Raw genomic sequence first — 27873 nt, forward strand, 5'->3', positions numbered from 1 at the left:
TTCTGTTTTAATAATCGACTTTATATCGTCGACTGGGGTAAATCCCTCATTAATATTCTGATTCAGTAGCGAAAGGGCACCAAACTGGATTGTTTGATTTTTTGTTTTTCAGGTAATGGAAACAGAATAAAAATTTTGTTGTAATAATGAATGTTTTCGATTTCCTTCAAGTTGTTGTAATGGGAAATAGCATAAAAATAACTTGGTTTGTTTAACTTGTAGTTAAGCACTAAGTCACACAGTGGGCTATCTGTGATATTCCACTCATGAGTATCGAAACTGGGTCGTTAGAGGTATAAGCCTGCAGACTTACCGCTATGGGGGAAGATAAAACTTGGTTAAATATGTTGCTTCAACCGGAGAAGAGGTAACGTTTACAGTAAAGTGCGCTTGTTTGGTTTTATTTGTCACCTTGCGGATAAAACTGTTATAAGAAAAAAATTTGCAGGTCAAGCAAATATTTATATGAAAGTGAGTTAGATGTGTAATAGCTGTAAACCATTTAACATACACGTTTTCATTAAATAAAAACGTACACGGCCTGCTAACGTAACAGTAAATTTCAAACTGTTGTTTCTTATGCCTTTCTGGTTGTGATTTTGGAAGCGAGCTACATAGCCATCTGACGTTTTTTGTTTTAAGGTTAAGATCCTGAATATACTACTTTAGTAATACCTTTAATATTATAGTTTCTTTCTTAAAAGACGGGATTCCGTTATGTGTAGTGTACAGGTCAGTGATTGTTTTAACGATAAGTCTTAGGAAAGGTCCCAACACTTAATTGTTTTTCAGTGAGACAAACTAATTACATTTGAGTTTATAAGACAAAATAAAAACTGGCCATATGATAATTTAATATTTTCAAAACTTGGACTGACGGTTAGGGCGCTTGGCTCGCAAACTGACGGTTACAGGCTTCAATCCCCTTCATACCGAATAGCTCGCCCTTTCAGCCATGAGAGGGAAATAATTTGACAGTCAATCCCACTATTCATTGGTAAAATAATAATCCCAAAATTGACAATAGGTGGTGTTGACTAGCTGTTTTCCATGTAGTCCATCACTTCTAAATTAGGGACATGTAGCAAAGATAGTCACTGAGTAGCTTTGCTCGAAATTCATACCAAGCCAGTTTGGAAGCTCAGAAGATACGTAAGGTAAGTGTTTGTGCAACATTCCAGGAAATAATTAAACAAAACTTGATAGCTAGAGCGACTTAATATGAACTGATTTACATTTCTTATTTTATAAGTATCTTGTAGAACCGACTACGTAACCAGTACCAACACCCAAACACAGAATTTCACAACACAATAACACAGTCAGTCAGACATGAAATCACTCGCTGATCATTTTAATTGATCCCTTATTATCCATTACAGGTCCTCAGATACTTATAGTATCTCAGCCGTGTCGTCTGTTATTATTTATAGTATCTCAGCCGTGTCAGCTGTTATTGATTACAGGTCTCAGCCTTATCGTCTGTTACTACTTATAGGTTCTTAGCCGTGTTGTCTGTTATTATTCACAGGTCTCAGCCGTGTTATCTGTTGTTGTTTACAGGTCTCAGCCGTATCGTGTGTTACTACTTATAGGTTCTCAGCCATGTTGTCTGTTATTATTTATAGGTCTCATCCGTCTCGTCTGTTATTATTTATAGTATCTCAGCCATGTCGTCTGTTTTTATTTATAGGTTCTCAGCCGTGTTATCTATTATTATTTATAGCTTCTCAGCCGTGTTGTTTGTTAGTATTTATAGGTTCTGAACCGTGTCGTCTGTTTATTGTTTACAGGTTTTCAGCCATTTTTGTCTTATTATTATAGCTTCTCAGCCGTGTTATCTATTATTATTTACAGGTCTCAGCCGTGTTATCTGTTATTATTTATTGCTTTTCAGCCGTGTCGTCTGTTATTAATTACAGTATCTCAGCCGCGTTGTGTGTTATTAATATAGCTTCTTAACCGTGTTATCTATTATTATTTACAGGTCTCAGCCGTGTTATCTGTTATTATTTATTGCTTTTCAGCCGTGTCGTCTTTTATTAATTACAGTATCTCAGTCGCGTTGTGTGTTATTATTCATAGGTCCTCAGCTGTGTTGGCTGTTATTATTTACAGATCTCAGCCGTGTTATCTATTATTATTTATAGCTTCTCAGCCGTATTGTGTGTTATTATTTATAGCTTCTCAGCTGTGTAGGCTGTTATTATTTACATGTCTCAACCGTATTTTCTGTTATTATTTACAGGTCTCAGCCGTATTGTCTGTTATTACTTATAGGTTCTCAGCCGTGTTTTCTGTTATTATTTATAGGTTTTTTCAGCCGTTTTATCTGCTATTATATATAGGTTTTTTCAGCCGTGTTGTCTGTTATTATTTATAGCTTTTCAGCCGTGTTGTCTGTTATTATTTATAGCTTCTCAGTCGTGATGTTTGTTATTATTCATAGGTTCTCAATCCTGTCACTGATAACTCTTTGTGGGAAGGCACCTGGCGTCCTCAATTCCTCAGCTGGACATTAAAAGACGGTTCAAATCGACCTTGGTTATCACGTGATTGTCTTGCTTTGGACATCGTCAATTAATTATTCAAAAACACATTTTTGACATATATAATCACAACCAGCCTTTCAAACCTGTACTTCAACAAGCGTGGTGAATATTTACCGAATAAATAAGTTGTGTATGGATAATAAGAAAACAAGACACTCACATTTAATTTGGAGCTAGGGACACTTTCGTTTTTCCATAAAATATATGAAACTTTTTTATATCATTCATTTGTTGTAAAGAACTGTAAGAATAAAATCAGTTTTGTGTATTAGTTAGAGTGGCGAATATTGAAAACAACAACAAACCAACAGTGCACAACATTTATGTTGTAGTTATCAGTAGCAGTTAGTGTTCAATGGTCAGTTACAGTGACTAGTGTCAGTAGCAATGAAGTATTTAATATAGTTTCTTTAGTCTTTTTTAGTAGTATGAAATTTGATGTTTTATATCTGTGGAAGCTGGATCACGCAAACTGGCCCTCTTTCACTGCTCTCGCAGAACTTGATCCTGTCATCATCTGTAAGCCATCAATAGACGACTGTATGGCAGCTGTAACTGACTGTATTACACAGGCAGCTGCTCAATGTATTCCTAAGACCTCGACTCGTTTTCCACGATATCCTCCTTCGTGGTGGAATTCTGCCTGCCACATGGCATGAAAGGTTCAAAAACGGGCCTGAGATACTTTTCGTAGATATCCCACATTCTCGAATCGCATCGCTTTCCAGCGGGCCCGTTTTTGGATGCCTTACCCACCAAGTATGTGATATACAACTAGCATATATTCGACCACCAGTTCCAAAATCATATGGGATAAGATTCAAAAGATCAGTGGGCAACATAATTCTGTTTCCCTTTCGATCTTGCTCTCTGATGGCCAAGAAGTAGCTGATACTCGGAGCATCGTCGATACTCTAGGTTCTTCCTCCACCTTCTTACCCATCAAGACTCGGGCAGAGTGATCATTTCTTTCCTTTCGAGCTGATTGTCTCTTTGACTATAATCGACCCTTTACAGTGGTAGAACTTAAACTGGCCCTTCATCGGTCTGTGCTTGCTCCACACATGGACTATGGTCATGTATTCAAGGCTTGGCTCCGTGCCAGTTAGCAGTCGACTTGGAGTGAGCAATATGAAAACAAGCTTTTCCAAATAAAACCATCTCTTGGACTTTGGCCGTCTTGTTTTCGTAAGGATCGGAAAGAGGAAGCTGTTCTAATTAGTCTAGGCATTGGTCACAGTTTTTTAATTCATTGTTTTTCTTTTGTCTGGGACTGATGCACCAATGTGTAGTCTGTGTAACACTCTGGTGATTACGACGGCACCATTTTAAATTTGTTCTGTCATAAGGTTTGTCCATAACATTAGACAGTGTTGTTGTGGATGGTGACACTGTCCACTTTGGAAATGTTTTTCGTTTTTTAAAGGCCATTAATCTTTCTAATGTTATTTAAGTTTTGTAATATATACATTAGACCTTTTATAATGTGATTCCCTTTTAACAATCAAAGTCCATCTAGTTCGATTTGAAATAAGGAAATGGCCATGACGTCAAATAACATGAAATCAGTACTGGAAAGGCCAACTTCAGGTGACTAATGCTGGTGTTTGAACTACCCTTTAGTCATCCTGGCAAGTTATAATAATTACAATTTTGCTAGTGGTCTTTTAAAACTTTTACTAGTTTCTGAGAACGTCTGTATCATCAAATAATTCAAAACCAGGACTAGAAAGGCCAACATCAGGTGACTAACGGTGGTTTTTAAACTTACCTGTTAGTCTTCCTGGTGAGTTATGATAATTACAATTATGCTACAGAAAGTCCTTTACAACTTGTATTACTGCAGTTTCTCTCTTACTGTAAATTAGATGTAAATATTGGATTTAACACTATTTATGTCTTTAATTCAAAAATTAAACTTTGTTTTGTTTTAACCTTGATTCATTTTTACAAACTTTACTTTAATTGTAACTTTTTCCGGATGTTTGGTGCAGATAGCCTAGTTGCTTTGCGCCATAAAACGCCAAACCAACTAACCAATCATCACAGAGTGAATGTTTTACATCCATCGTCACAGAGTGAATGTTTTACATCCATCGTCAGAGAGTGAATGTTTTACAATCATCATCAGAGAATGAATGTTTTAAAATCATCGTCACAGAGTGAATGTTTTACATCCATCGTCAGAGAGTGAATGTTTTACATCCATCGCCAGAGAGTGAATGTTTTATAATCATCGTCACAGAGTGAATGTTTTACATTTGTCGTCACAAATTGAATGTTTCACATCCATTATAACAGAGTGAATGTTTCTGTGTATATACACTGCTGGCCAAAATCTTAAGGCCAATGAACATAAAGAAAAAATATGCATTTTGCGTTGTTAGACTTAACCACGTATTTGAGTAGAGCTTCGAAAGATGAAAATGAGAAAAGGGAATATAAAAATAAAAAACTTTTTAGCATTTAATAGGGAAAATGTGAACACTATGAAATTAGCCTAAATACTAACTAGTCAAAAGTTTAAGACCATACTGAAACGAAGCGTTAATCGGTAAACACATAACGAAATTTAGTCATTTGTGTTCAAGCATTAGCGTTGTCAATATCTCCCACTGACATCTCCTGTGTTACATTGGGTAAAAACATGGCAAAGGCTTAAAAGTTGACAGAGTTTGAACGTGGCAGAATTGTCGAACTGCAAAAGCAAGGTCTCTCTCAAAGTGCCATCGCTGGTGAGATTTGGCGTGGTAAAGCTGCTGTTGCAAATTTCTTAAAAGACCCTAAGGGATACGGAACGAGAATTGCAAGTGGTCGCCCCAAGAAAATTTCGCTGGCGTTGAGCAGGAGGATTCGACGGGTTGTCCGGTAAGACACCAGCCTCATCGTCGAACCAGATTAAGGCCCTTACGGACGCAGAATGCAGCTCAAGAACAATACGACGACATCTTCGAGAGAAAAAACTTTAAAAACCGAAAAGCGATGTAGAAAAGTGGACGAAGATTTTGTTCTCTAATGAGAAAAAATTTAACCTGGATGGTCCAGATGGCTTCCAATGCTACTAGTACGATAAGGATATCCTACTGGAGACATTTCCTACATGACACAGTGGAGGAGGTTCCATCATGATCTGGGGTGCTTTCTCCTTTCATGGAACAATGGAGCTTCAGCTTATATAGGGGCATCAAACATCACCTGGCTACATTGGCATGTTGGAGAGAACATTCGTATTGCCTGAAGGCCCTTGTTTGTGTGACTGGATCTTTCAGCAAGACAACACTGCAATCCACAATGCCTGCAGGACTTTTTCATGACGAATGACGTGCTTCTTTTGGACTATCCAGCGTGTTCGCCCGAAATGAGCCCCATTGAAAATATTTGGGGGTGATGGATGGCAAGGAAAGTCTATAGAAATGGACGTCAATTCCAAACAGTGCATGATCTTCGTGAAGTAATCTTCACCACCTGGAATAACATTCCAGCCAGCCTTCTGCAAACGCTTATATCGACCATGCCAAAGCAAATGTTTGAAGTTATTTGCAATGACAACCGTGCAGCTCACTACTGAGACTTTTTGTCACGCATTTCCTACCCTATTTAGGACTTCTTTTTGGTATGGCCTTTAACTTTTTACCAGCTAGTATTTAGGCTAATTTCATAGTGTTCACATTTTCCCTATTAAATGCTGAAAAAGTTTTTTATTTTTATTTTCCCTTTTCTTATTTTCATCTTTTGAAGCTCTACTCAAATACGTAGTTGAGTCTAACAAAGCAAAATGTATATTTTTTCTTTATGTTCATTGGCCTTAAGATTTTGGCCAGCAGTGTATATGTATATATATTTCTCTTCCTCACTTCTGTAGGTTGGTGTAAAAGGAATCTACGTTTAGAGTCTAAAATATTAAGAATTAGAACAAAGTTTTAAAAATATTACTTTTTTGATACACATTTGTTTCAATGTGAAAATATAATCATAATTTTATTCTGAAACCAGATGATGTTTTGGAAAGCTTTTCCAATCTACACTTGTAAATGTTAAAAATGTTTACCCTATTCTCAGTGCCAATCTCAACCGAACTTAATAGATGACATAATGGACCATATGAACGTATAATTAATGTAAAGTTGGTTTGTTTTCACTATTAAGTACAGTTAATATAAAGTTGGTTTGTTTTGATTATCACGTATAGTTAATATGAAGTTGGTTTGTTTTGATTATCACGTATAGTTAATATGAAGTTGGTTTGTTTTGATTATCACGTATAGTTAATATGAAGTTGGTTTGTTTTGATTATCACGTATAGTTAATATGAAGTTGGTTTGTTTTGATTATCACGTATAGTTAATATGAAGTTGGTTTGTTTTGATTATTACCTATAGTTAATGTGATGTTGGTTTGTTTTGAAGATGTTAGACTAAATATCTGAATCTTATTCAAGCTTGTTTTGATATGTTTCTGTACTAAGATGAAAAGTATTCATTCATTGTATAAAAAAACTGAAAACTTACAATTCCTACTTTCTCCAGTATTTAGACAGTGGAAGGATCGACAGTATGTTTCACTTTTGATATTATGTTCCATCTGTTGTGAACGTTTAGACATCTATTGGGTTGAGGAATAATTCGTGAGCGTTTTTTCAAGTTAAAAAAATACATTCATAAATAAACGCTTTCGCAAAATATTTCATGTCATTTGGTAGATAATTGTTTGCTCTAATGGATGGTGTGTTTGATTTTCATATGTCTTTAATTTTTGCTTTCAATTACAGCTCATTAAATGGAATGTCAAGTGGACAAAATCGAGCATTTTCAACACCATCTGCTTTTCGCATTTAATTTCTTGCAATTTCGTTTAAAACAATGCATACTATATATCTAGGTATTACATGAAATAAAGTATCATAATAAATGTTTTGGGTGTAATGTGTTCATGCATTGAAGTATTGTATAGTCTTGCATGTAATGCTTGAATAAAATTATTTAAAAACACTCACGAATTATTCCTCAACCTAATAGTTAAACATTGTATCGTATTTATTATGTAACAGTTGTTACACAAGCCGAGATATCGCCCATTACCTACTTTCAACAGTTGCAATTTAATATATGAATCATCCATTTTTCATGACAGCTTACCGACATATTCTGTGTCAGCAGTTTACACGTGATTAACACAAGGAAATGTGTTCTATCTGCTAAGTCGTACCGCTGTATTTATTTATTTATATCAAATTAATTGGTTTTAAGTTCCAATTTGAACAATTGAAATCTCGGAAAACCGTTTACAAAATTTGGGTCAGAAACACGAGAACAGCATTGAATTTGTAGTTGGTCTCGATAAAGATTTACAGATCTATTAGGTGTTATTCTGAAAACTGCTTTTGAGGTGAAAATCGTCTGGGCCTAAACTTTACCTCTTAAATATATTCGTAGTTTGAAATTACTAGAAGTAACATTTGTAGATACACTAGTATTTTATTATTAAATTTCAGGTATTTTTCAATATACAGAGGATATAGAAAAAAGCGGTCTTTCTTGAAAATGTTAATTTGTTATATCTTTTATTAGATAAGAGAAAAATAGGTACAACTATATGTATCTCAGAACGGTTAACCTGAAAATGACCTAGAAAGGTGATAATGCCCATACCAGCCGTTCTGAGGTACATTTTTATTTCAAATTGGTTTCTCGTCATCAAGAATGTAAAACTATATGTTTTTAGAATGCACTTACCGAGGTTTGTATTCAAATATGATCTCAAATTTTAACACTGACTTTTGTAAATATCTGAACTTCTAATTATTTTAGTTACATTTTCTCGTAAACAGTGTTGTGCACCTGCTGTAGTTTCTTAGATCTGGCCAGGTGGTTAAAGCGTTCGACTCGTAATCTGAGGGTCACGGGGTCGAATCCCCGTCACACCAAACATGCTCGCCCTTTCAGCCGTAGAGACGTTATAAGTGACGGTCAATCCCACTATTCGTTGGTAAAAGAGTGTCCCAAGAGTTGGCGGTGGATAGTGATGACTAGCTGTATTCTCTCTAGTCTTACACTGCAAAATCAGAGATGGCTAGCGCAGATAGCCCTCGTGTAGCTTTGCGCGAAATGCAAAATCAAACAAACAATTCATAGATCATCTTATTTTCCAATTAGCCTACAAAGTGATCAGTAAGAACAGCCGATATACCAATAAATGGAAAAACAGCACAGTTTTACCATGGTCAGATAAACTAAACACTATGGAGTTGTTTCGTTTAAGCTTTGGGTTTCACTCCACATTGTTCATCTGTTAGATTATTTTAGGATATTTTAAAAGGTGTAATTGCTGATTTATGTACTAAACTAATAAATTACAAATAAAAAATAAGATTAGACTTTTAAAATCTGGTATGCAAGAACAAACAATTTGCCCTCAGTTTAACGCCCCTATTATAATAACAATACATATTATAATAAAATTAAAATATTCAATCATATTAAGAAATTTTAATCTATCAGAAGAGAGAGAGAAGAGCTAATAAATTGCAAACAATATTTTATTGTATGGAGTTAATAATAATTAAGAAAAACAACAGAGAGCCCATTAAAATTTTTCAAGTGTACTTAAACAGCCTTTACAATCAATATTTAATAATGTATCGAATTTACTAAATTATTTTAATATTGATGTTTGTTTCAGTTTAATATATATATTTAGGAATGCATGTAACTTATACTGTTAAATGTATATTGCGAAAGTCCCGCTTATTATCTAAATTTGTAGAAGGTTCTCGAGTGTAAGAATTGATATTGTACTACTATGTGTTTTTGTAAAATACTGGTGATTGCCAGTGTTACTGCCAACTAAACTTTGGAAAACCTCGCCATAAAGTTTATAAACCGTAGCACATGGAGAAACAGTGATATTGTTGTTGATTTGCTACAGTCAGTATACTATAAACTTCGAAAGCTATAATTGTGATAAACACTTATTAATAAGAAAACTACAGATATTTCAACAGGTACCTTTATAGATTTCAAACATTATAAACTTCAGAAAATTAACTTCGGACGTTATTTCTACGACAGTATTATACATTTTCGTCAGCGAAAAAACTCACGTGTGATCAGTGTAGCAGCTGGCTAGCGTCCCGTCAAGTGAAGTGTACCTGTGTATCAACATAGGATTAATTCGCTCTCCGTGAACCGTCGATAAAATATTCAGTATTGTTTATAAGTTTGTAAAACGTTTATATATAAATTACTATTTGTAGTAAATATTTTTAATAACCATTATTATAAATTGTATCGTTGTTTGTATATTAAAATATATTTGTGTTAAGAAAGAAAATTGTGTGTATCAATCTTGTTGACAAATATCATAAATTTTATACATATTGACGGTCATTAGCTTGTAAATTCAAATTAGAATTTCTAGGTATTTGAAACGGTAAAACATCAACATACGTAACAACAATAAATAATTATTATAAATCATTTCCATGATTGTTATTTTTACTGCCACTATCATTTGTTATAATTACAACGTGTGTTGCTATAAATGCACACCAAGTTTATTCTTGCGATAAGTAAACACAAAACCCGATGTTTAACTAATTGGTAAATGTATAAAATTTAATTAAATAACTTTTATATTAAAGGCCCTCTATTATCTGAATATAAGTGGTGCGAGTTGAACCAACCGCTTTATCGAGTGGCAGCATGTTTAAAAAACAAGCAGTACTAGGACATGTTTGTACGTCGTTACGTTATTAACACGAAATTATATAGTCATAAAATATTAAAATATTCCTGAACTCAATAATGCCACAATTAAAACTGACATAGAAAATGGTACAGCATTCTTAGAAAACTGGAGCCATGTTGTACAGGTCTGTGTTCTTTACCTTTTGTTTTTTCTTGCATATATTTCTTTTCCAAGAACTGCCAAATCATTGGTACATAAGCCTAAATTAGTATTAACTTCATTACGAAACTTAATTAGTAAGTACCAAACGGAAGGTTGCTTATCTCAAATCTATGGTTTGTTATTGTTAACATAATAAAAGTAGTTTAAGTAAGAAGGTTCTTAAAATCATTATAGTGTCTGTTTAACGTTATTGTTAACATAATAAATTAGCTTGCAATTCTTATAACTGAATGTATGTTCTACGTAAGAAAGCTTTCGTTAATAAGTCGCGGTAATGAACAAGAGGCTAGTAAAATAATTGTCTGTGCAATATTCATGCGCAGAATGCCACATTTTATTTACGGTACAGATCGTTTGATGTTTAATGTATGTGCTAAATAAAACATCAACAATAAAATAGAAAGTATACATATTTTACTCATCGATTGAAAAACTAAAAGTATCCGAAGAATAAGTTTTACTCGAACATAGTTTATTTAGTTTCTAGTTTTATTCCAATGAAGTAATGGACCATAACTGTGGTACATTCAATCTTTTTAATTCATTCAACACCCAAGAAATCTAAATAGAAATGTTACGAATATAAACCGAAAGAATCCTTGAAACATTAAGACTTATATGTGAGAACATTATGTCAGAATAGAAGCAGTATGTTTATCCTTTTTGGAAATACCTCTATTTCTAACATAAAATTTTTATTTGGTGGCTTAATATGAAATGTAATGTTTTTTATTGCTATTATTATGACAAGGATAAGTGCAATAGTTGTGTTACTGGCAATAAAGGGTCTCTTGTTTAGATATTTAGATCAGAAAATAAAACTTTTTGTTTATTTATTCGCTAATCACATTAAGTTTTCCTCAGCCGGAGCTTTAGGGACAAAGGATATTTCTTCAGTAAGATATGTATCTTCTAGAATTGGAAAAATTTCAGGCATTCTCTGATTCTACCAACAGGCCAGTTATTTCCAGAGGTTCTTGTGATCGGAAATTATAATCATCGTTATTGAGCAAATCATTTACTTTTTCTTGGTGGTAGTCCTCTTCTTCTGAAGGGTTCTCTTCATCTGTAACATCTTCTTTTGAAGGGTTCCTTTCACCTATGAATTCTTCTAAAGGGTTCTCTTCATCTCTTATGTCTTCTTCTGAAGGGTTCTCTTCATTTCTGACCTCTTCTTCTAAAGAGTTCTCTTCATTTTTGACCTCTTCTTCTAAAGGGTTCTCTTCATTTTTGACCTCTTCTTCTAAAAGGTTCTCTTCATTTTTGACCTCTTCTTCTGAAGGGTTCTCATTATTTCTGACCTCCTCTTCCAAAGAGTTCTCTTCATCTGTGACCTCTTCTTCTGAAGGGTGTTCTTCCTTATTGACTTCATCTTTGTTGCCATTCTTGAAATCTTTGTCAATACCAAACATCTTGTCTGAAGGAATAAAATTTTCTCCGTCATCTTGTTTTTTTACATCATCAGTGCTTTCTTCAATTATATCTTTATGGCTACCTCTTTCCACTTCAGGCAATTCTGGTTGAATTCCAGAATACCATGACATATTTTGGAGCTCCAGAGTGCTAAAATGTCCATCATCTGTAGAATGGATGAAAACATTCATTATCAAGAATCTGATTCTTTAAGAAAACGTACATTATTAAGAAACGATGGTGATAATTAAACACTACAAAACAGAGGAAAGTTAATGGTTCTAAAACATATTATAAATGAACATTGATGATTTTGAAGGCGGTTAAAGATTTGATATGTGGGCCACTTATTTTTGTCAGTACTTCAATAGTTGGCAGGATCCAGAGGGTTGAAGTTAACTACTGTAACTCCTCTTTTTCAAAGGATGTGATAAAATTGTCCCAGAAGTTATAGATCCATTAGTCTTATACCAGATATAGGAAAAAATTTTGGAAGTCTGGTAAAAGTCATTTAACAAAGTGTAGATTTTATTGGATAGTAAACGTGGTTTCAGTAAGGGAAAACCTTACCTTACAAATCTTTTGACATTCTAGGAAAAGGTTACTGTTTATGTACATGAAGACAAGGGTGTAGATTTGGTGTATCTGGAATTTCAGAAAGTATTTGACGAGGTGCCACATAAAAGGCTTTTAAAAAATATCTATGTGGAGGATAAGTTAGCTAATTTAATAGAAGAGTCGCTGGATTGAAGAAAACAGAGGGTTGTTACAAAAGGAGTTCAGTCAAACTGGATTAATGTCACAAGTGTGGTACCTCAAGGTTCAATCTTAGGGTCATTACTCTTCTTGATTTACATCAATAACATAGATGAAGGAATGGTCAATAAATTATTTAAAGTTATTGATGATGTTAAGGTCTTGGGTGTTGCTGGTTGTGAAGAAGATGCTGCTGATTTACAAAAGGATTTAGATCATTTATTGAATTGGGCAAATAAATAGTAGGTGGATTTTAATTGTAATAAATGCAAGATGATGCATGTGGATTATCAACGGTTGAATTATAAGTATAATTTGGATGGGAATAACCTTAACCGTGTTATGAAGGAAAGGGATATTGGTGAATAGTCTCTCAGTCTCTAAAGCCGCCCAAGCAGTGCACTGTTGCTAGTGTGGTAGAGCAAATAGGATTTTAGGTTGTGTATCCAGAAATATTGAATACAAGTGTTAAGAGGTTATAATTTCATTGTATAGATCACTAGTTAGGCCACATTTGAAATATTGTGTTTAGTCTTGGGCTCCTTACCTTAAGAAAGACATTTAATTGGTGGAAAGGGTTCAGAGAAGAATGACTATAATGATGCCTGGGATGGAGGGGTTGTCTTGTGAGATCTCTCAAACTGTTTTCTCTTCCAAAAAGGAGAGTTACATGTGATCTGATTGAGGTGTTTAGAGTTACATGTGATCTGATTTAGGTGTTTGAGATTGTAAAAGTAACTAATAGTGTTGAGGCATCATTTTTTTTTATATTTAACAGTGAGGATAGTAGGACTAGGTAACACAATATAATACGTAGGAGTCATTTTCAGCTAAGACAGTTTTATTTTTCTAATAGGGTGGTTGGCCTTTGGAATGGGTTACCTTTATATGTTGTATAGGCAATAAATTTAAAAGAAAGTTTAATAACTATGTTAATGGTAAGGTCTGACTTTGAGTGTTTTTATATTTAATAATTTTAGTTTAGCTTGGAGAATGGAACAGCCTTGATGGACTAATAGGTCCCATGTTTTGCAAAATGTTATGTTATATTACAAAAAAATATTGATGGATATAAACCATATTGCAAAGAAACGTTGATCATTATAAAATATAAAGAAACGTGGATGGTTATAAATCATATTATAAGCATTGATGGTTGTAAACCATATTATAAGGCAGTGGTTCCCAGCCTTTTTTATGCCCCGCACCCCTAAAAAAATTTAATATATCTCGCACCCCTCATAGTGATTATTTATTTAAGAATAAAGGTGAAGGTGACCAAAACAAATGTTATCTCGCACACCCTAGAACGCTATCTCGCACCCCGGGTTGGGAACCACTGTTATAAGGAAACCTTAATGGTTATAAGGTATATTACTAATTTTAAATAATGCTATACATTTCTGTCCCGGCATGGTCAGATGGTTAAGGCGCTTGATTCGTAATCTGAGGGTCGCGGGTTCGAATTCCCGTCACACCAAACATGCTCGCCCTTTCAGCTGGGGGCGTTATAATGTGTTGGTCAATCTCACTATTCATTGGTAAAAGAGTATCCCAAGAGTTGGCGGTGGGCGGTGATCACTAGCTGCCTTCTCTCTAGTCTTACACTGCTAAATTAGGTATGGCTAGCGCAGATAGCTCTCGTGTAGCTTTGCGCAAAATTCCAAAAACAAACAAATTAAATATTTATGTTAAACTTATTTTGTTAAGGAACACTTCTATGTGCGTATTCTAGGCCTAACGAAGATTTTGAAGTACTACACCTTTTACACCCTGATGGGTCAATGGTAAGTCTTCAGATTTACAACGCTAAAATTAGGAGCTCTATTCCCCTCGGTGGACACAGCAGATAGCCATTGTGGCTTTGCTATACGAAAACACACACACACTTTTACTTAAATCTTTGTACAACATATAATTGTAAATAGTAACGAATAAAACAAACAAAAGGTCGTTAGAGTCTGAAAATCTTTCTCTAATAATAGAGTTAAACATGTCATTACAATACATTGTAACAAAATCAAATACGTAACCTGATTAATTACTGTATAAAAAAAAGATTTGATAGACTGTTTAGGCAGAATACTTATGCTGGAATTTAGTTGAATGAATGCCAACTGCCTGTTATATAAACACAAATGTAGCGAACGACGCTTTGAAATTCTTACGTCTTCCATTGAACAAACTTTCCTCAACACGATAGGTATTATATACAAAATGAAAACAATTATAGAAATGATGAGGAAATGGATATAGAAAGTAGAATTTCAAAAATACCACCAATAAAAGTGTAAAAATGAACTAAACTAGATAATATTTAGTTAACAACACTTTACGTTGTTATTCAACCAATCAGAAATGTCACAAAATTAATAAACCTATGAAAATATAGACAGCCATACTATGTCCAGTAGTAGCAGTACAGGATTGAAGTACCACGCGACAATCATCTTGATATTAAAGTTCTGATATTCAAGAATACTATACGATAAAAATTGCGACAAACCCGTGTTTCATAAAAATAAGACTTCGAAAAGGGTAAATAAACCTTACACTGTTGATAACAGAAGTGTTTGGGATAGAAAACCGAAATTCTCCAAAGGTGATGTCACGTATTTCGAGCTAAATTATCAAGGAGACATACAGTGATGGAGTACAGATCTTGCTCTAACTATAGACGTGAATGCTACCTCGAGGACAGTACAATATTCATTACCATGAAGAAGTCTTAAAAAGTAAGCAAAACGAAAGCTTGAAAAACACTTCACGTAACAAACAGTGGAATGAGTAAATCTGGAAATTAAAGACTTGCGCTCTTTATACACGAATCTAGGCTTAATATTTCGTCATTTAACCATGACGATGTTTGACGGTGTAAGAAAAATGGTGCCCTTAGCAAGGTGCCTTATCTTCAGCGAGGCAGATAGTTCAGCTGTTCCTTTTATTGCGTGTCTAATTTGATACAGTTTCGGTCGTATGGTCATATAAAGATAAGAAATGGTACCCTAAACCTACCGCCTACGTCATCCAAAGGCTTGATTTCGATGTTTCTAGCAGTTCCCCATTCCTGATACTCAAATGGGTCCAAGAACTCATTAGCGTCTGGATCGTAATTTTGAAAAGCCTCATGCGGTTGATTTTCTGGTATGTGTTCAAATGTCATGCCTACATGTCCAGAGATGGACATTGGTGGACGTTCTTGTGAACCTATCTGAACTATTGGGTTTTCGTCCATCGGTGAACTATCTTTCGAAGTCTTCTCATTGTATACTGGTAGAGACAACGCTGTTGCTCCTAGCAACGTTACAGAGAGCAGTACCCGCATCTTAGCAGTGAGTGGCCTTGGTTCCAAGCACTTAATAAACTCGAGTCTTACCGCGGCTCGTTATTTGTAGAACGTTTTCGAGGCGCGGTTTTCACATGAAATAGGAGTTTCCTAATACACTAGCGTCATCTGTTCGCCGCTACATACCTACAACAACCGACCTTTACCAAAGACTTGTGTAGTTTGCTTGACAATAGTTGTTAAGCAAGGTGGTTATAGTTTCATAAAATTTGGGAAAATCAATAATTATGTTTAGTCTTTCTTAGTTTATCATTTCTTGATCATGGATATTAAAGGAATTAATACTTGTTTAATTATAACGACAGCATCAAGAAAAACCCTATGAATCACGATTTAATTTTCTGTGGTGGACGAAGTTAAAACAGTTCATTCTATAGCTTATACATGTATACCAGAGTTTACGATATTATATATTTTCACGGGTTTTGTAAAATGCACTCCAAACTTTTTTTTTTTACGTGTAGAATATTCAACTTAAGTTTCAGTTACCAACAGTATCATAACTTACATCACATGACTAAACTTTCTGATAACTTGGAGAGTAAAAAATAGAAAAACCAAGGCAAACATTTATAGAATGATTTCTACAAATAACCAATTCCGCGGTATCCCGACATTTCACAGCCGAAATTTCATACCCGAGTCTTGGCAGCCAGCAATTTGACAGCCGAGCTCGTTGGCAGCGGAAATTGGCAGCAGATGATTACCCAGCCGAGTATTTACATCAACATTACAGTTTAAAAAAAAACTCATATATCATACAGCCATGTAGTCACATTTATTACAGTCAAAATCATACAGCCATGCTGCCACGTCTCTTCACAGTCAAAATCATACAGCCATGCTGCCACATCTGTTCATAGTCAAAATCATACAGCCATGCTGCCACATCTATTCACAGTTTAAAGCAGTAGCTAATTCCTGGAAGGAATTGAATAAGATCTCTTTGTTAACTTTGATTTACGGTCTCGAACTTTGTCTTCTTCCTTGGGTCCATCGGGTGTGTGGCTGTGCTCCTTGAGGCGAGCTGTAACTGTATCGTCGCGGACATGAATCCGCGCTGGGCAGTGCAAAGTTCTGTAATTTTCACACATATAGAAAGTTACTTGATTGTTCTTCTTGCTACCCTTATCGAATAAATAAACGTATCCATAGGTGCATGCCTTCGGCTTTCCTCTGTTTGATGTTACGTAAGTTACTGTGTTGTTCATGATGTTACTAATCGGCTGTTTGAAACTGTTTTAAAATAAATCAGTGAAAGTTTAACGAGAAGACTACGTGTTGAAGTTCTAACAGTAAACGCAGACATTTTATATGTTTTTTTCCAGGTTTAATAGCGACGTCAGTTTTCAAATGGATGTTAATTTGTTGTTAATTTAACATTAGTAACATCATGAACAACACCATAACTTAACTATGTATTGCTTGGCTGGGTAATCATCCGCTGTCAATTTTCCTGAGTGCGAAATTGTCCGCTGCCAAAGAGCTTGGCTGTTAAATTGTTGGCTGCCAAGAGTCGGGTGCGAAATTGCGGCTGCGAAATGTCGTAGAACACAATACCACACCCTTCTGGAAAATAGATCTAGTAAACACTAGGGTGGTCCTGTGATAGAGCTTTGAAATTCGGATCTCACGAGACATGTTCGAACACCTTCGATGTCGTAAATATACTCTGTACTTTAAACTGTGGGTGTGTTATAAAAGTGACAGTGAATAGTAATGATAGGTGGTAGGATGGTGTAAAGGGCTTCCTCCCCTCAGGTCTCTAATTCAAATTCCAAGATGGCGACAGATTACCCTTAGCAATTTTCTCTTGAATACAAATACCGTAGTTACTTTGTGAGCACCTAGTTTCTTTACGTAACTCAAATATAACGGTTGAAAATGATTCGTGAGGACTGTGGGTGTATCATATCAACAAATACACTCACGAGAAACGTTGATGTGAATGACAGTTTCATGATTCTTTTAAGCGTTCTCATTTTGTTTCGTTTTCTTCACAACAAAATCAAGAAATTTTAATTGTAAAATGATTGTTGTTGAAATATTCAAGAATCTGAGACAACGTGGAGTTCGTACAGCACAGCTGTAGACATCTAGAGAGGAACATTGGAGTGCTGGACATCCAGAGAGGTACAGTGGAGTGTTGGACATCTAGAGAGGTACAGAGGAATGCTGGACATCTAGAGAAGTACAGTGGAGTGCTGGACATCTAGAGAGGTACAGTGGAATGCTGGACATCTAGAGAAGTACAGTGGAGTGCTGGACATCTAGAGAAGTACAGTGGAGTGCTGCGTATCTGGAGAAGTACAGTAGAGTGTTGGACATCTAGAGAGGTACAGTGGAGTGCTGGACATCTAGAGAGGTACAGTGGAGTGTTGAACATATAGAGAGGTACAGTGGAGTGTTGAACATATAGAGAGGTACAGTGGAATGCTGAACATCTAGAGAAGTACAGTGGAGTGCTGGACATCTAGAGAAGTACAGTGGAATGCTGCGTATCTAGAGAAGTACAGTAGAGTGTTGGACATCTGGAGAGGTACAGTGGAGTGCTGGACATCTAGAGAGGTACAGTGGAGTGTTGACCATACAGAGAGGTACAGTAGAATGCTGCATATCTAGAGAAGTAAAGTAGAGTGCTAGACATCTAGAGAAGTAAAGTAAAGTGCTGGACATCTAGAGAGGTACATTACACCTATAGCTTTTGGTCCGGCCCAGCATGGTCAGGTGGTTAAGACGCTCGACTCGCAATCTGAGGGTCGCGGGTTCGAATCCCCATAACACCAAATTTACTTGCCCTTTAAGCCGTTAGGGGCGTTATAAGTTACAAGTTATCTCACTTTTCGTTGAGATAAGCTCAAGAGTTGGCAATAGGCGGTGATGACTAGATGCTTTCCCTCTAACTAAGGAAGTTAAAAAGAAGTAACAAGAATAACAATATTCCGTTAAAGTTTGAAAGGGGACAGATCACCTTTATTCTCCGTGTGAACTATGTCTCAGCCAAAAATATTCAAACCCTCTATTTTTTTAATCTTGAGTATGTGTGTGTGTTTTCTTATAGCAAAGCCACATCGGGCTATCTGCTAAGCCCACCGAGGGGAATCGAACACCTGATTGTAAAGTTGTAAATCAGTAGAGTTATCACTGTACCAGCGGGGGACGTTTATCTTGAAGGGCGATCTCTCTGGTTACCTGCTCTTCAAAATATTGCATGCACTAGAGATCGAATTCCTTTCAGAAATGTGAACAATGAAAGTTAAATTTGATCAAATGAGAGAAAAATATTTGAATAAACGACAGTATTTAATATATATTTCACAATTACAGTTTCAAACAACCAATATTTATATGACAATTAGTTTTAACCAGCCTCCCGCTAGTACAGCGGTAAGTCTACGGATTTACAACACTAAAATCAGGGGGTCGATTCCCCTCGGTGGGATCAGCAGATAGCTCAATGTGGCTTGGCTGTAAGAAAATAACACACACACACAGTTTCAACCAATCAACATTGTTCTGATAAAAATTTCTAGTATAATCACAGCTTTAACCAATCAACATTTATCTGATGACTTATGGTTTTAAATAATAAATTAGATAACATATATTATTGTTTGTAATCTTTTTTCATAGATAAATTTTACAGAACAAAAGTAATAATTATAATAATATAAGTTTTAAGTAAAGGTTTCTCAGCTAAAATTCGAGGCTTGATTCCACGTGATGGACAAAGAGCGCATAGCCTATTGTATAGCTTTGCACAAATAAACACCTACTCTCCAAAACATTGACATATAAAAGTATTCAAAACTAGGTGGGCTAAACAATAACAGTGTATTGGTATGATAGATCTGGCAAAGAAATAGGTTTTTAATGTTCTAGCATGCAGATGCACAATATTTTGTGTCCACTACGAAGATCGAACCTTGAAGTTTTAGTAATACAAGTGCTGAAGATTTAAAATTATTAAGAATCTCTAAATGTGAAACGTGTATATATACTGAAAAAGTTCTTAAAGGTTTGTTACAAGCTACAGACGTCTTCTCTAGAGAGTAAGCATACTCGAAAACCAGACTCTGTATGCGAGTTTGTTGTTAAAGTCGTTTTGGCGGGAAGCGACTAAGCCTATTTGCGCCAAAGATTTACCAATGATGATAATAAGATAAAATTAACTGATATTAAAAACATCAATCTGTACTAAAAGAACCGCACAAAAATATTATTTTAAAACGAAACTAAAGAATTTAATACAAATAGAAATGTAAAAAATATAATCTTTGTTATCTCAAAGTACAAAAAGAGACATTTTGCTTCTAACTCTTTTACTAGAAAATACTGAGGTATCAATGTAAGTTTTGTAAACCACTGTAAGAATACTTATTTAAACTTAAAAATAAAAAGCTAACCTGCCTGCCTTTTTCCGACGTCATTAAAAAGAAAACTTTAACGTAAATACATCTAAGAGGTCACAGAAATTTCTTCAAGGATGTTTTCCAACTACACAGTTGTATTTTACTTTCAACACCGATGCCTTGTTGCACCTCATATGTACACGCCCAATAACAAACTATCTAAACAATGAAGAATATTCTAATAAATAGATTTATTTATAAACTCTAGAATAACATTTTTAAATTTTGAATATGTTTTATTTAATATTTATGCACTTTAACTAACTTATAAAAGTGAGTTTTCAACTGAACACGAGGTAAACTATTGCAGAGGGTGTGAAATGTTTTATAGCTGTGTAGAATATTGATTCCTCTATAGATATATACACAGTTAAATATTAAGGCTTCTCTGAATGTAGCTGGTTTATGGTGGTTTGGAATATTAGAGTGTAGTTTAGGTTTCCATAATTATGTCACATTATATAAAAACTCGAGAAGAACCGGTTCAAACATGAAGATCTGACGAAAGTATACGTTAGTTATTTACATTTGCGTTCTGAGAAAACTGGATTTTGTTAAAACCAAACGGTCGAGTGACACTAAAATTGGTTAAATCCGGAATTTTCTGACTTACTTAGCGCTTAGGGAAATGTTTTTTCTCCATATGCTTACGACATACTAAGAAACTTACGAAGCAAAAATTTACAATCCATTATTTCTACACTCTAGTCATGCCTTCCGCAAGACTTTTATATAGGGTGCTGAGTCCAGTGTCTGTTTTTTTCTTATACCAACAGTTAAAGAATCATGAAAGTGGGTGTGTTTACTATTGCTATAGCAGTTATAGTTGTGATGTCAGAAACCAGGGGGCATAATGTAACTACAACTGATAGTTGTGGTGCCATGAGTCAGTATGATAGGCTGTAACTGACAGTTTTAATATCACAAATTAATCAGGTCTTTGGAATTTAACAGGGTATTAACAGTATCATCTTTTCAAACACAATCATGCATTGGAATTTCTAACCTGAACGTTACTACTAATGTACTTACTGCTTCAAAGTGCGTTTTTCAGGCAAGGGAACTAAAACCACGAACCCTGGAATTTATAGTAGAAGCAGTATAATCACTGATGGTGTGGTCAATAAAAACATAATTATAATACATAAAAAATCCTAAGCACAATACATTTGATATATTGCAGATCACCCAATGACTGGCAGATATTTGGTTTTCTTAAAGTGGTATAAATTGTCTTTCAAGGACAAAATGGTAAACACAGCGAATTGTGAACCGTTCACTAAGACTGCCCTGATATTACACGTCCAGTATTTATACCCACCCTGAGCAGTCGGCTGGCTTTGTGACATTACTGTATAATTTGCATAACGTTTTTGACCGTAGCTATCAAGAATGTTTCCCAAGTCGCTCACAGGGCGTTTCGCAGCTCATGCAGTACGCCCGCCAGAAGTAGGCTCACTCTTTCCAAAGTTAGTTCTCGACCCACCCCGAGAACTAAGACTCGATTGTCAGATCATTTTCACAGTGTCTGGTTTCATCCCCATGTTTGTCTTCAGATAGCATGTGATTTTAATTATCCTTCCTCGTATGAAGTTTTATTTTTTGTTTGTTTTTGAATTTTGCTTAAAGCTACACTAGAGCTATCTGCGTTAGCTCTCCATAATTTAGCAGTGTAATACTAGAGGGAAGGCAGCTAGTCATCACCACCCACCGCCGACTCTTGTTCTAATCATTTACCAACGAATAAAAGGACTGACCGTACATTATAATGCACCCACGGCTGAAAGGCGAGTATGTTTGTTGCGACGGGTATTCGAACCCACGACCCTTAGATTACGATTCGAGCGCTTTAAGCACAAAGCTACGCGAGCTATGTGTGCACTGCCCACCACAGTATCAAAATTCAGTTTCTAGCGTCAAAATTCACACACATACTGCTTGTCACTTGTGGGGGTTCTCATATGAACGTAAAAGTTAAAAAGTGATTCGTTTCAGTCGAAATTGAACGTTTAATATAAAAATATCACAAATTATGTTTTTAAAAATGGTTATCCTAAACATCAAGAGATGGCAATACTGTACTGTTGGGTGTTCCAGTGTGAGTTCAAGCTTTTCAAATGCTATACAATATGGGTTACTCGTAATCTGTCCATCGCAGGTATCGAAACTGAGGCATTATAATGTAGAGCGTAATGTAGCGTAAAAAAGCAACAACACGAAAATAAACGAAGAGGACTTTATATAAACACTAAAGTTCAATAATTTGTAATATCGTTTGTTACTTCTATAAAGTTTACACTGAAGAGCAATACGTTTAGTCGTAGTACATCACTACAACGTTCATCAGGTGAATGGTGCAAACATGTATACATCGGAAAATATAATTATCTCAAAAAGTGTAAAAACTCAATTGTAGATATTCCTATTAGGAACACGAGACTAGAAAGATTACGTCCACTCATTACTCTGAAGTCGGAATCATTATAATTTTTTTTTTGAAGTAGTTTTACTCATATTTGAATTCACGAATACGTACAATCGGAAATCACACAATAACTAAGGTTGAAAAAACAAAACCGTAAGAAAGGTTTTCTAAAGCTCTTCCTGGTGAACTTCGAAGTTCAAACCGAAGTCGTTTGTTTCTTCAAACACAAAGAAGTAGCTATACTAAAATGTAAAAATTGTTCTTGAAACCTGCTTCACTTCACGGGTTTAGCTTCAACATCTAGACTTTAAAACATTTTGTGGTAACTATATGCTCAACTTTACAAGTTCAGATTGTATATATAGACTGTATAAGGCTTTGAGGAAACTACCTGCTTTATTTTACGGGATTAGCTTGTATATATAGAATGTAGAAGGGTTTGAGCTTTCTAACTGCTTTACCTTACGAGTTAAATTGAACATATTAACTGAGTAAAATTTTGTGGTAACTACCTGCTTTACTTTATGTGTTTAGACTTTAGATTGTATGTATAGACTGTATAAGGCTTTGTGACAACTACCTACTTTATTTTGCCGGTTTAGATTGTACATATAGAATATGAAAGTATTTGCGATTACTAACGTCTTTACTTTACAGGTTTAGCTTGTACATATAGTCTGTATCACATTTTGTGATGACTACCTACTTTACTTTACGGATTTATATTGCATATATAGACTGTATAGGGCTTTGTGGTAAGTACCTGCTTTACTTTACGGGTTCAGATTGTACATATAGACCATATAAGGCTTTGTGCTTACTAACTTCATTACTTTACGGGTTTAACTTGTATATATAGACTGTATAACGTTTCGTGGTAACTATCTGCTTTACTTTACGGGTTTAGCTTGTATATATAGAATGTAGAAGGGTTTGTGTTTACTATCCGCTTTACATTACGACTTCAGATTGTACGTATAGTCTATATAAGGCTTTGTGGTAACTAAATGCTTTACGTTATAGGTTTAGCTTGTTCATCATATGTACTGTACACTGCTTTACTTTACAGGTTCAGATTGTATATATAGACTGTATGAGGCTTTGTGGCAACTACCTGCTTTACTTTACGGGTTCAGATTGTATATATAGACTGTATGAGGCTTTGTGGCAACTACTTCTTTACTTTACAGGTTTAGTTTATATATATATAGACTGTATAAGGCTTTGTGACAACTACCTACGAGGGCTATTCAAAAAACACGCGGACTGACGTCATAAAACAAAATGTACTTTATTTAGAAGTTACAGGTCTGGGACCCCTTCAAAGTACTCTTCTCCCCAACGCACACACTTATCCCAACGGTGTTTCCACTTGTTGAAACAGCCCTGGTACGCTTCTTTTATAATGTCCTCCAGCTCCTTCGTCGCATTTGCCTTAATCTCGGGAATCGTCTCAAATCTTCTTCCTTTCAAGGGTCTTTTGAGTTTGGGGAACAAAAAAATCGCAAGGAGCAAGGTCAGGTGAGTAGGGGGGGGAAGAACAGTGAACGAGTGTTTGGCCAAAAACTCACGAGTTCTGAGGGCTGAATTTCGCAGCAACGCGGTGTATCTTCAATTTTTCGGTCAAAATCTCGTAACAAGGTCCAACTGATATCCCACGCTCTTCAGAAAGCTCCCTGACAGTCAGACGTCTATTTGCCCGCACCAGGGTGTTGATTTTGTCGACGTGTGGGTCGTCAGTTGACGTGGAAGGACGTCCAGGACGCTCATCATCTTCAATGGACTGTCGACCATCCTTAAAACGTTCATGTTACTTGAAACATGCCGTACGCTTCATAGCAACATCACCGTAAGCCGTGTTAAGCATAGCAAAAGTTTCAGTCGCAGATTTTTCAAGTTTAACACAAAATTTCACAGCAAGTTGTTGCTCCTTCAGGTCATTCATTCTGAAAATCGCATTTCACTTAAAACCGCGTAGCTAATACACAAATGAAGATATCTGCAATCGGAAAATGGCGTCGTAATTAGCTGATCTGTGCGAACCTATATACACCAAGCGGATTCCCCTGGAACCAACTGGAGCCGTACAATTCAAACAGTCCGCGTATTTTTTGAACAGACCTCGTACTTTACTTTACGTGCTTATATTCTATATATTGGCTATATAAGGCTTTGTGGTAACTTCCTGCTTTACTTTACAGGTTTAGATTATAGATATAGACTGTTTAAGGCTTTGTGCTTACTAACTGCTTTACTTTACGGATTCAGATCCTACATATAGACTGTAGAAAGCTTTGTGCTAACTAACTTATTCACTTTACGGGTATAGATTGTATATGTAGACTGTATAGGGATTTGTGGTAACTACCTGCTTTACGTTACGAGTTTAGATTGTATATATAGACTGTATAAGGCTTTGTAGTAACTCCTGCTTTACTTCACGTGTTTAGATTGTGCATACAGACTGAGTAAGGCTTTGTGCTTACTAACTGCTTTTTTTTACGGGTTTAGCTTGAACATATAAACTTTATAACGTTTTGTGGTAACTACATGCTCTACTTTACGGGTTTAGATTGTATATATAGACTGCATGAAGCTTTGTGGTAACTACCTGCTTTATTTTACGGCTTTAGCTTGTATATATAGACATTGTTAGGCTTTGTACACTCTTTACTTTACGGGTTTAGCTTGTACATATTGACTTTATATGGCTTTGTGGTAACTACCTGCTTTACTTTACCAGAGATGCCAACCATTACAATTTGAACGTAATCATTATAATTTTTGTGTATACATTACAACTATACGCTCATACAGACAAATATTATGACTTATTGCAAGTTCCAAATTATTATATATTATACAAGCCTATACAATAAAGTGATAAATTGTTCCCCCAGGGCTTGAAACGGGTGAAAAGAAAATTTCTAGTGAGATACAAATCAATTTTGATAATAAATAAAAGACATAGTCCAAATGGCTACTTGCGATAATCATGTTTGTGCTTGAAATAGTAAAAAATATTTGTATATCCGACGTCTACAAATAGTTCGTGTGTGAAGCTTCTCCATACTGGTTATGTGGGGGAATCCATAGTTACGTCATCAGTGCTTGTCAGCCAATCAGCGCTCGTGTAAATGGGTATTTTTCGTTTTCTAAGCGGCATAGAAACACCAATGCGATCGTTCACAGATGGAGAAAAGAGGCCTCGTTCACCAGATTCTCTTGTTTCTGGCAAATCTAAAAGGGCTAAAACTGTGAAAGGGCTCTGTCTACAATCATTACGCTCAGTCATTTCAAATAATTGGCATCTCTGCTTTATGGGTTTAGCTTGTACATCTGGACTGTATAACGTTTTTTGGTAACTATCTTCTTTACCTTACGGGTTTATATTGCAGATATAGACTGTGTAAGGCTTTATGCTTACTAACTGCTTTACTTTACGGGTTTAACTTGTATATATAGACTGTACAATGCTTTGTGGTAACTACCTGCTTTACTTTACTGCTTTAGATTGTATATATAGACTGTATAAGGCTTTGTGATAACTACCTGGTTTAGTTTACGGGTTTAGCTTGTGAATATAGACTGTATAACGCTTTGTGGTAAATTTTACGGGTTAAATTGAACATATTGACTGAATAACATTTTCTGGTAACTACTTGCTTTACTTTCCATGATTAGATTGTACATATAGACTGTATAAGTTTTTGTGGTAACTATATGTTTTACTTTCCATGTTTAGATTGTACATATAGACTGTATAAGTTTTTGTGGTAACTATATGTTTTACTTTACGGGTTTAGATTGTACATATAGACTGTATAAGTTTTTGTGGTAACTATATGTTTTACTTTCCATGTTTAGATTGTACATATAGACTGTATAAGTTTTTGTGGTAACTATATGTTTTACTTTCCATGTTTAGATTGTACATATAGACTGTATAAGTTTTTGTGGTAACTATATGTTTTACTTTCCATGTTTAGATTGTACATATAGACTGTATAAGTTTTTGTGGTAACTATATGTTTTACTTTCCATGTTTAGATTGTACATATAGACTGTATAAGTTTTTGTGGTAACTATATGTTTTACTTTCCATGTTTAGATTGTACATATAGACTGTATAAGTTTTTGTGGTAACTATATGTTTTACTTTCCATGTTTAGATTGTACATATAGACTGTATAAGTTTTTTGTGGTAACTATATGTTTTACTTTCCATGTTTAGATTGTACATATAGACTGTATAAGTTTTGTGGTAACTATATGTTTTACTTTCCATGTTTAAATTGTACATATAGACTGTATAAGTTTTTGTGGTAACTATATGTTTTACTTTCCATGTTTAGATTGTACATATAGACTGTATAAGTTTTTGTGGTAACTATATGTTTTACTTTACGGGTTTAGATTGTACATATAGACTGTATAAGTTTTTGTGGTAACTATATGTTTTACTTTCCATGTTTAGATTGTACATATAGACTGTATAAGTTTTGTGGTAACTATATGTTTTACTTTCCATGTTTAGATTGTACATATAGACTGTATAAGTTTTGTGGTAACTATATGTTTTACTTTCCATGTTTAGATTGTACATATAGACTGTATAAGTTTTGTGGTAACTATATATTTTACTTTACGGGTTTAGATTGTACATATAGACTGTATAAGTTTTGTGGTAACTATATGTTTTACTTTACGGGTTTAGATTGTACATATAGACTGTATAAGTTTTGTGGTAACTATATGTTTTACTTTCCATGTTTAGATTGTACATATAGACTGTATAAGTTTTGTGGTAACTATATGTTTTACTTTCCATGTTTAGATTGTACATATAGACTGTATAAGTTTTTGTGGTATCTATATGTTTTACTTTCCATGTTTAGATTGTACATATAGACTGTATAAGTTTTTGTGGTAACTATATGTTTTACTTTACGGGTTTAGATTGTACATATAGACTGTATAAGTTTTTGTGGTAACTATATGTTTTACTTTCCATGTTTAGATTGTACATATAGACTGTATAAGTTTTGTGGTAACTATATG

General features: G+C 35.0%; 3 protein-coding genes across 3 annotated transcripts in view; 1 reads left to right on the forward strand and 2 right to left on the reverse strand.

The window, feature by feature from the left end:
• Positions 1–2829, forward strand: part of LOC143238370 (uncharacterized) — a 48488-nt gene extending 45659 nt beyond the window's left edge. The window contains exon 18 of the mRNA XM_076478523.1: positions 2450–2829. Coding sequence (XP_076334638.1) covers positions 2450–2584 — 135 coding nt within the window. The 3' untranslated portion in view covers positions 2585–2829. The remainder of the gene's footprint in view (positions 1–2449) is intronic.
• The window catches only part of mRpS33 (mitochondrial ribosomal protein S33), a 321652-nt gene that overhangs the window by 217955 nt on the left and 75824 nt on the right, over positions 1–27873 (reverse strand). The gene's annotated exons all lie outside the window — the stretch shown is intronic.
• On the reverse strand, positions 10756–16026 carry LOC143238260 (uncharacterized). Its single transcript, XM_076478343.1, has 2 exons — positions 15645–16026; positions 10756–12039 (listed from the first exon to the last, which is right to left on the reverse strand). Exons 1-2 carry the CDS (start codon positions 15952–15954, stop codon positions 11390–11392), a joined length of 960 nt encoding a protein of 319 aa, XP_076334458.1. The 5' UTR covers positions 15955–16026; the 3' UTR covers positions 10756–11389.

This window comes from Tachypleus tridentatus, chromosome 13 (genome assembly GCF_004210375.1).
Source record: "Tachypleus tridentatus isolate NWPU-2018 chromosome 13, ASM421037v1, whole genome shotgun sequence".
Taxonomy (NCBI): domain Eukaryota; kingdom Metazoa; phylum Arthropoda; class Merostomata; order Xiphosura; family Limulidae; genus Tachypleus; species Tachypleus tridentatus.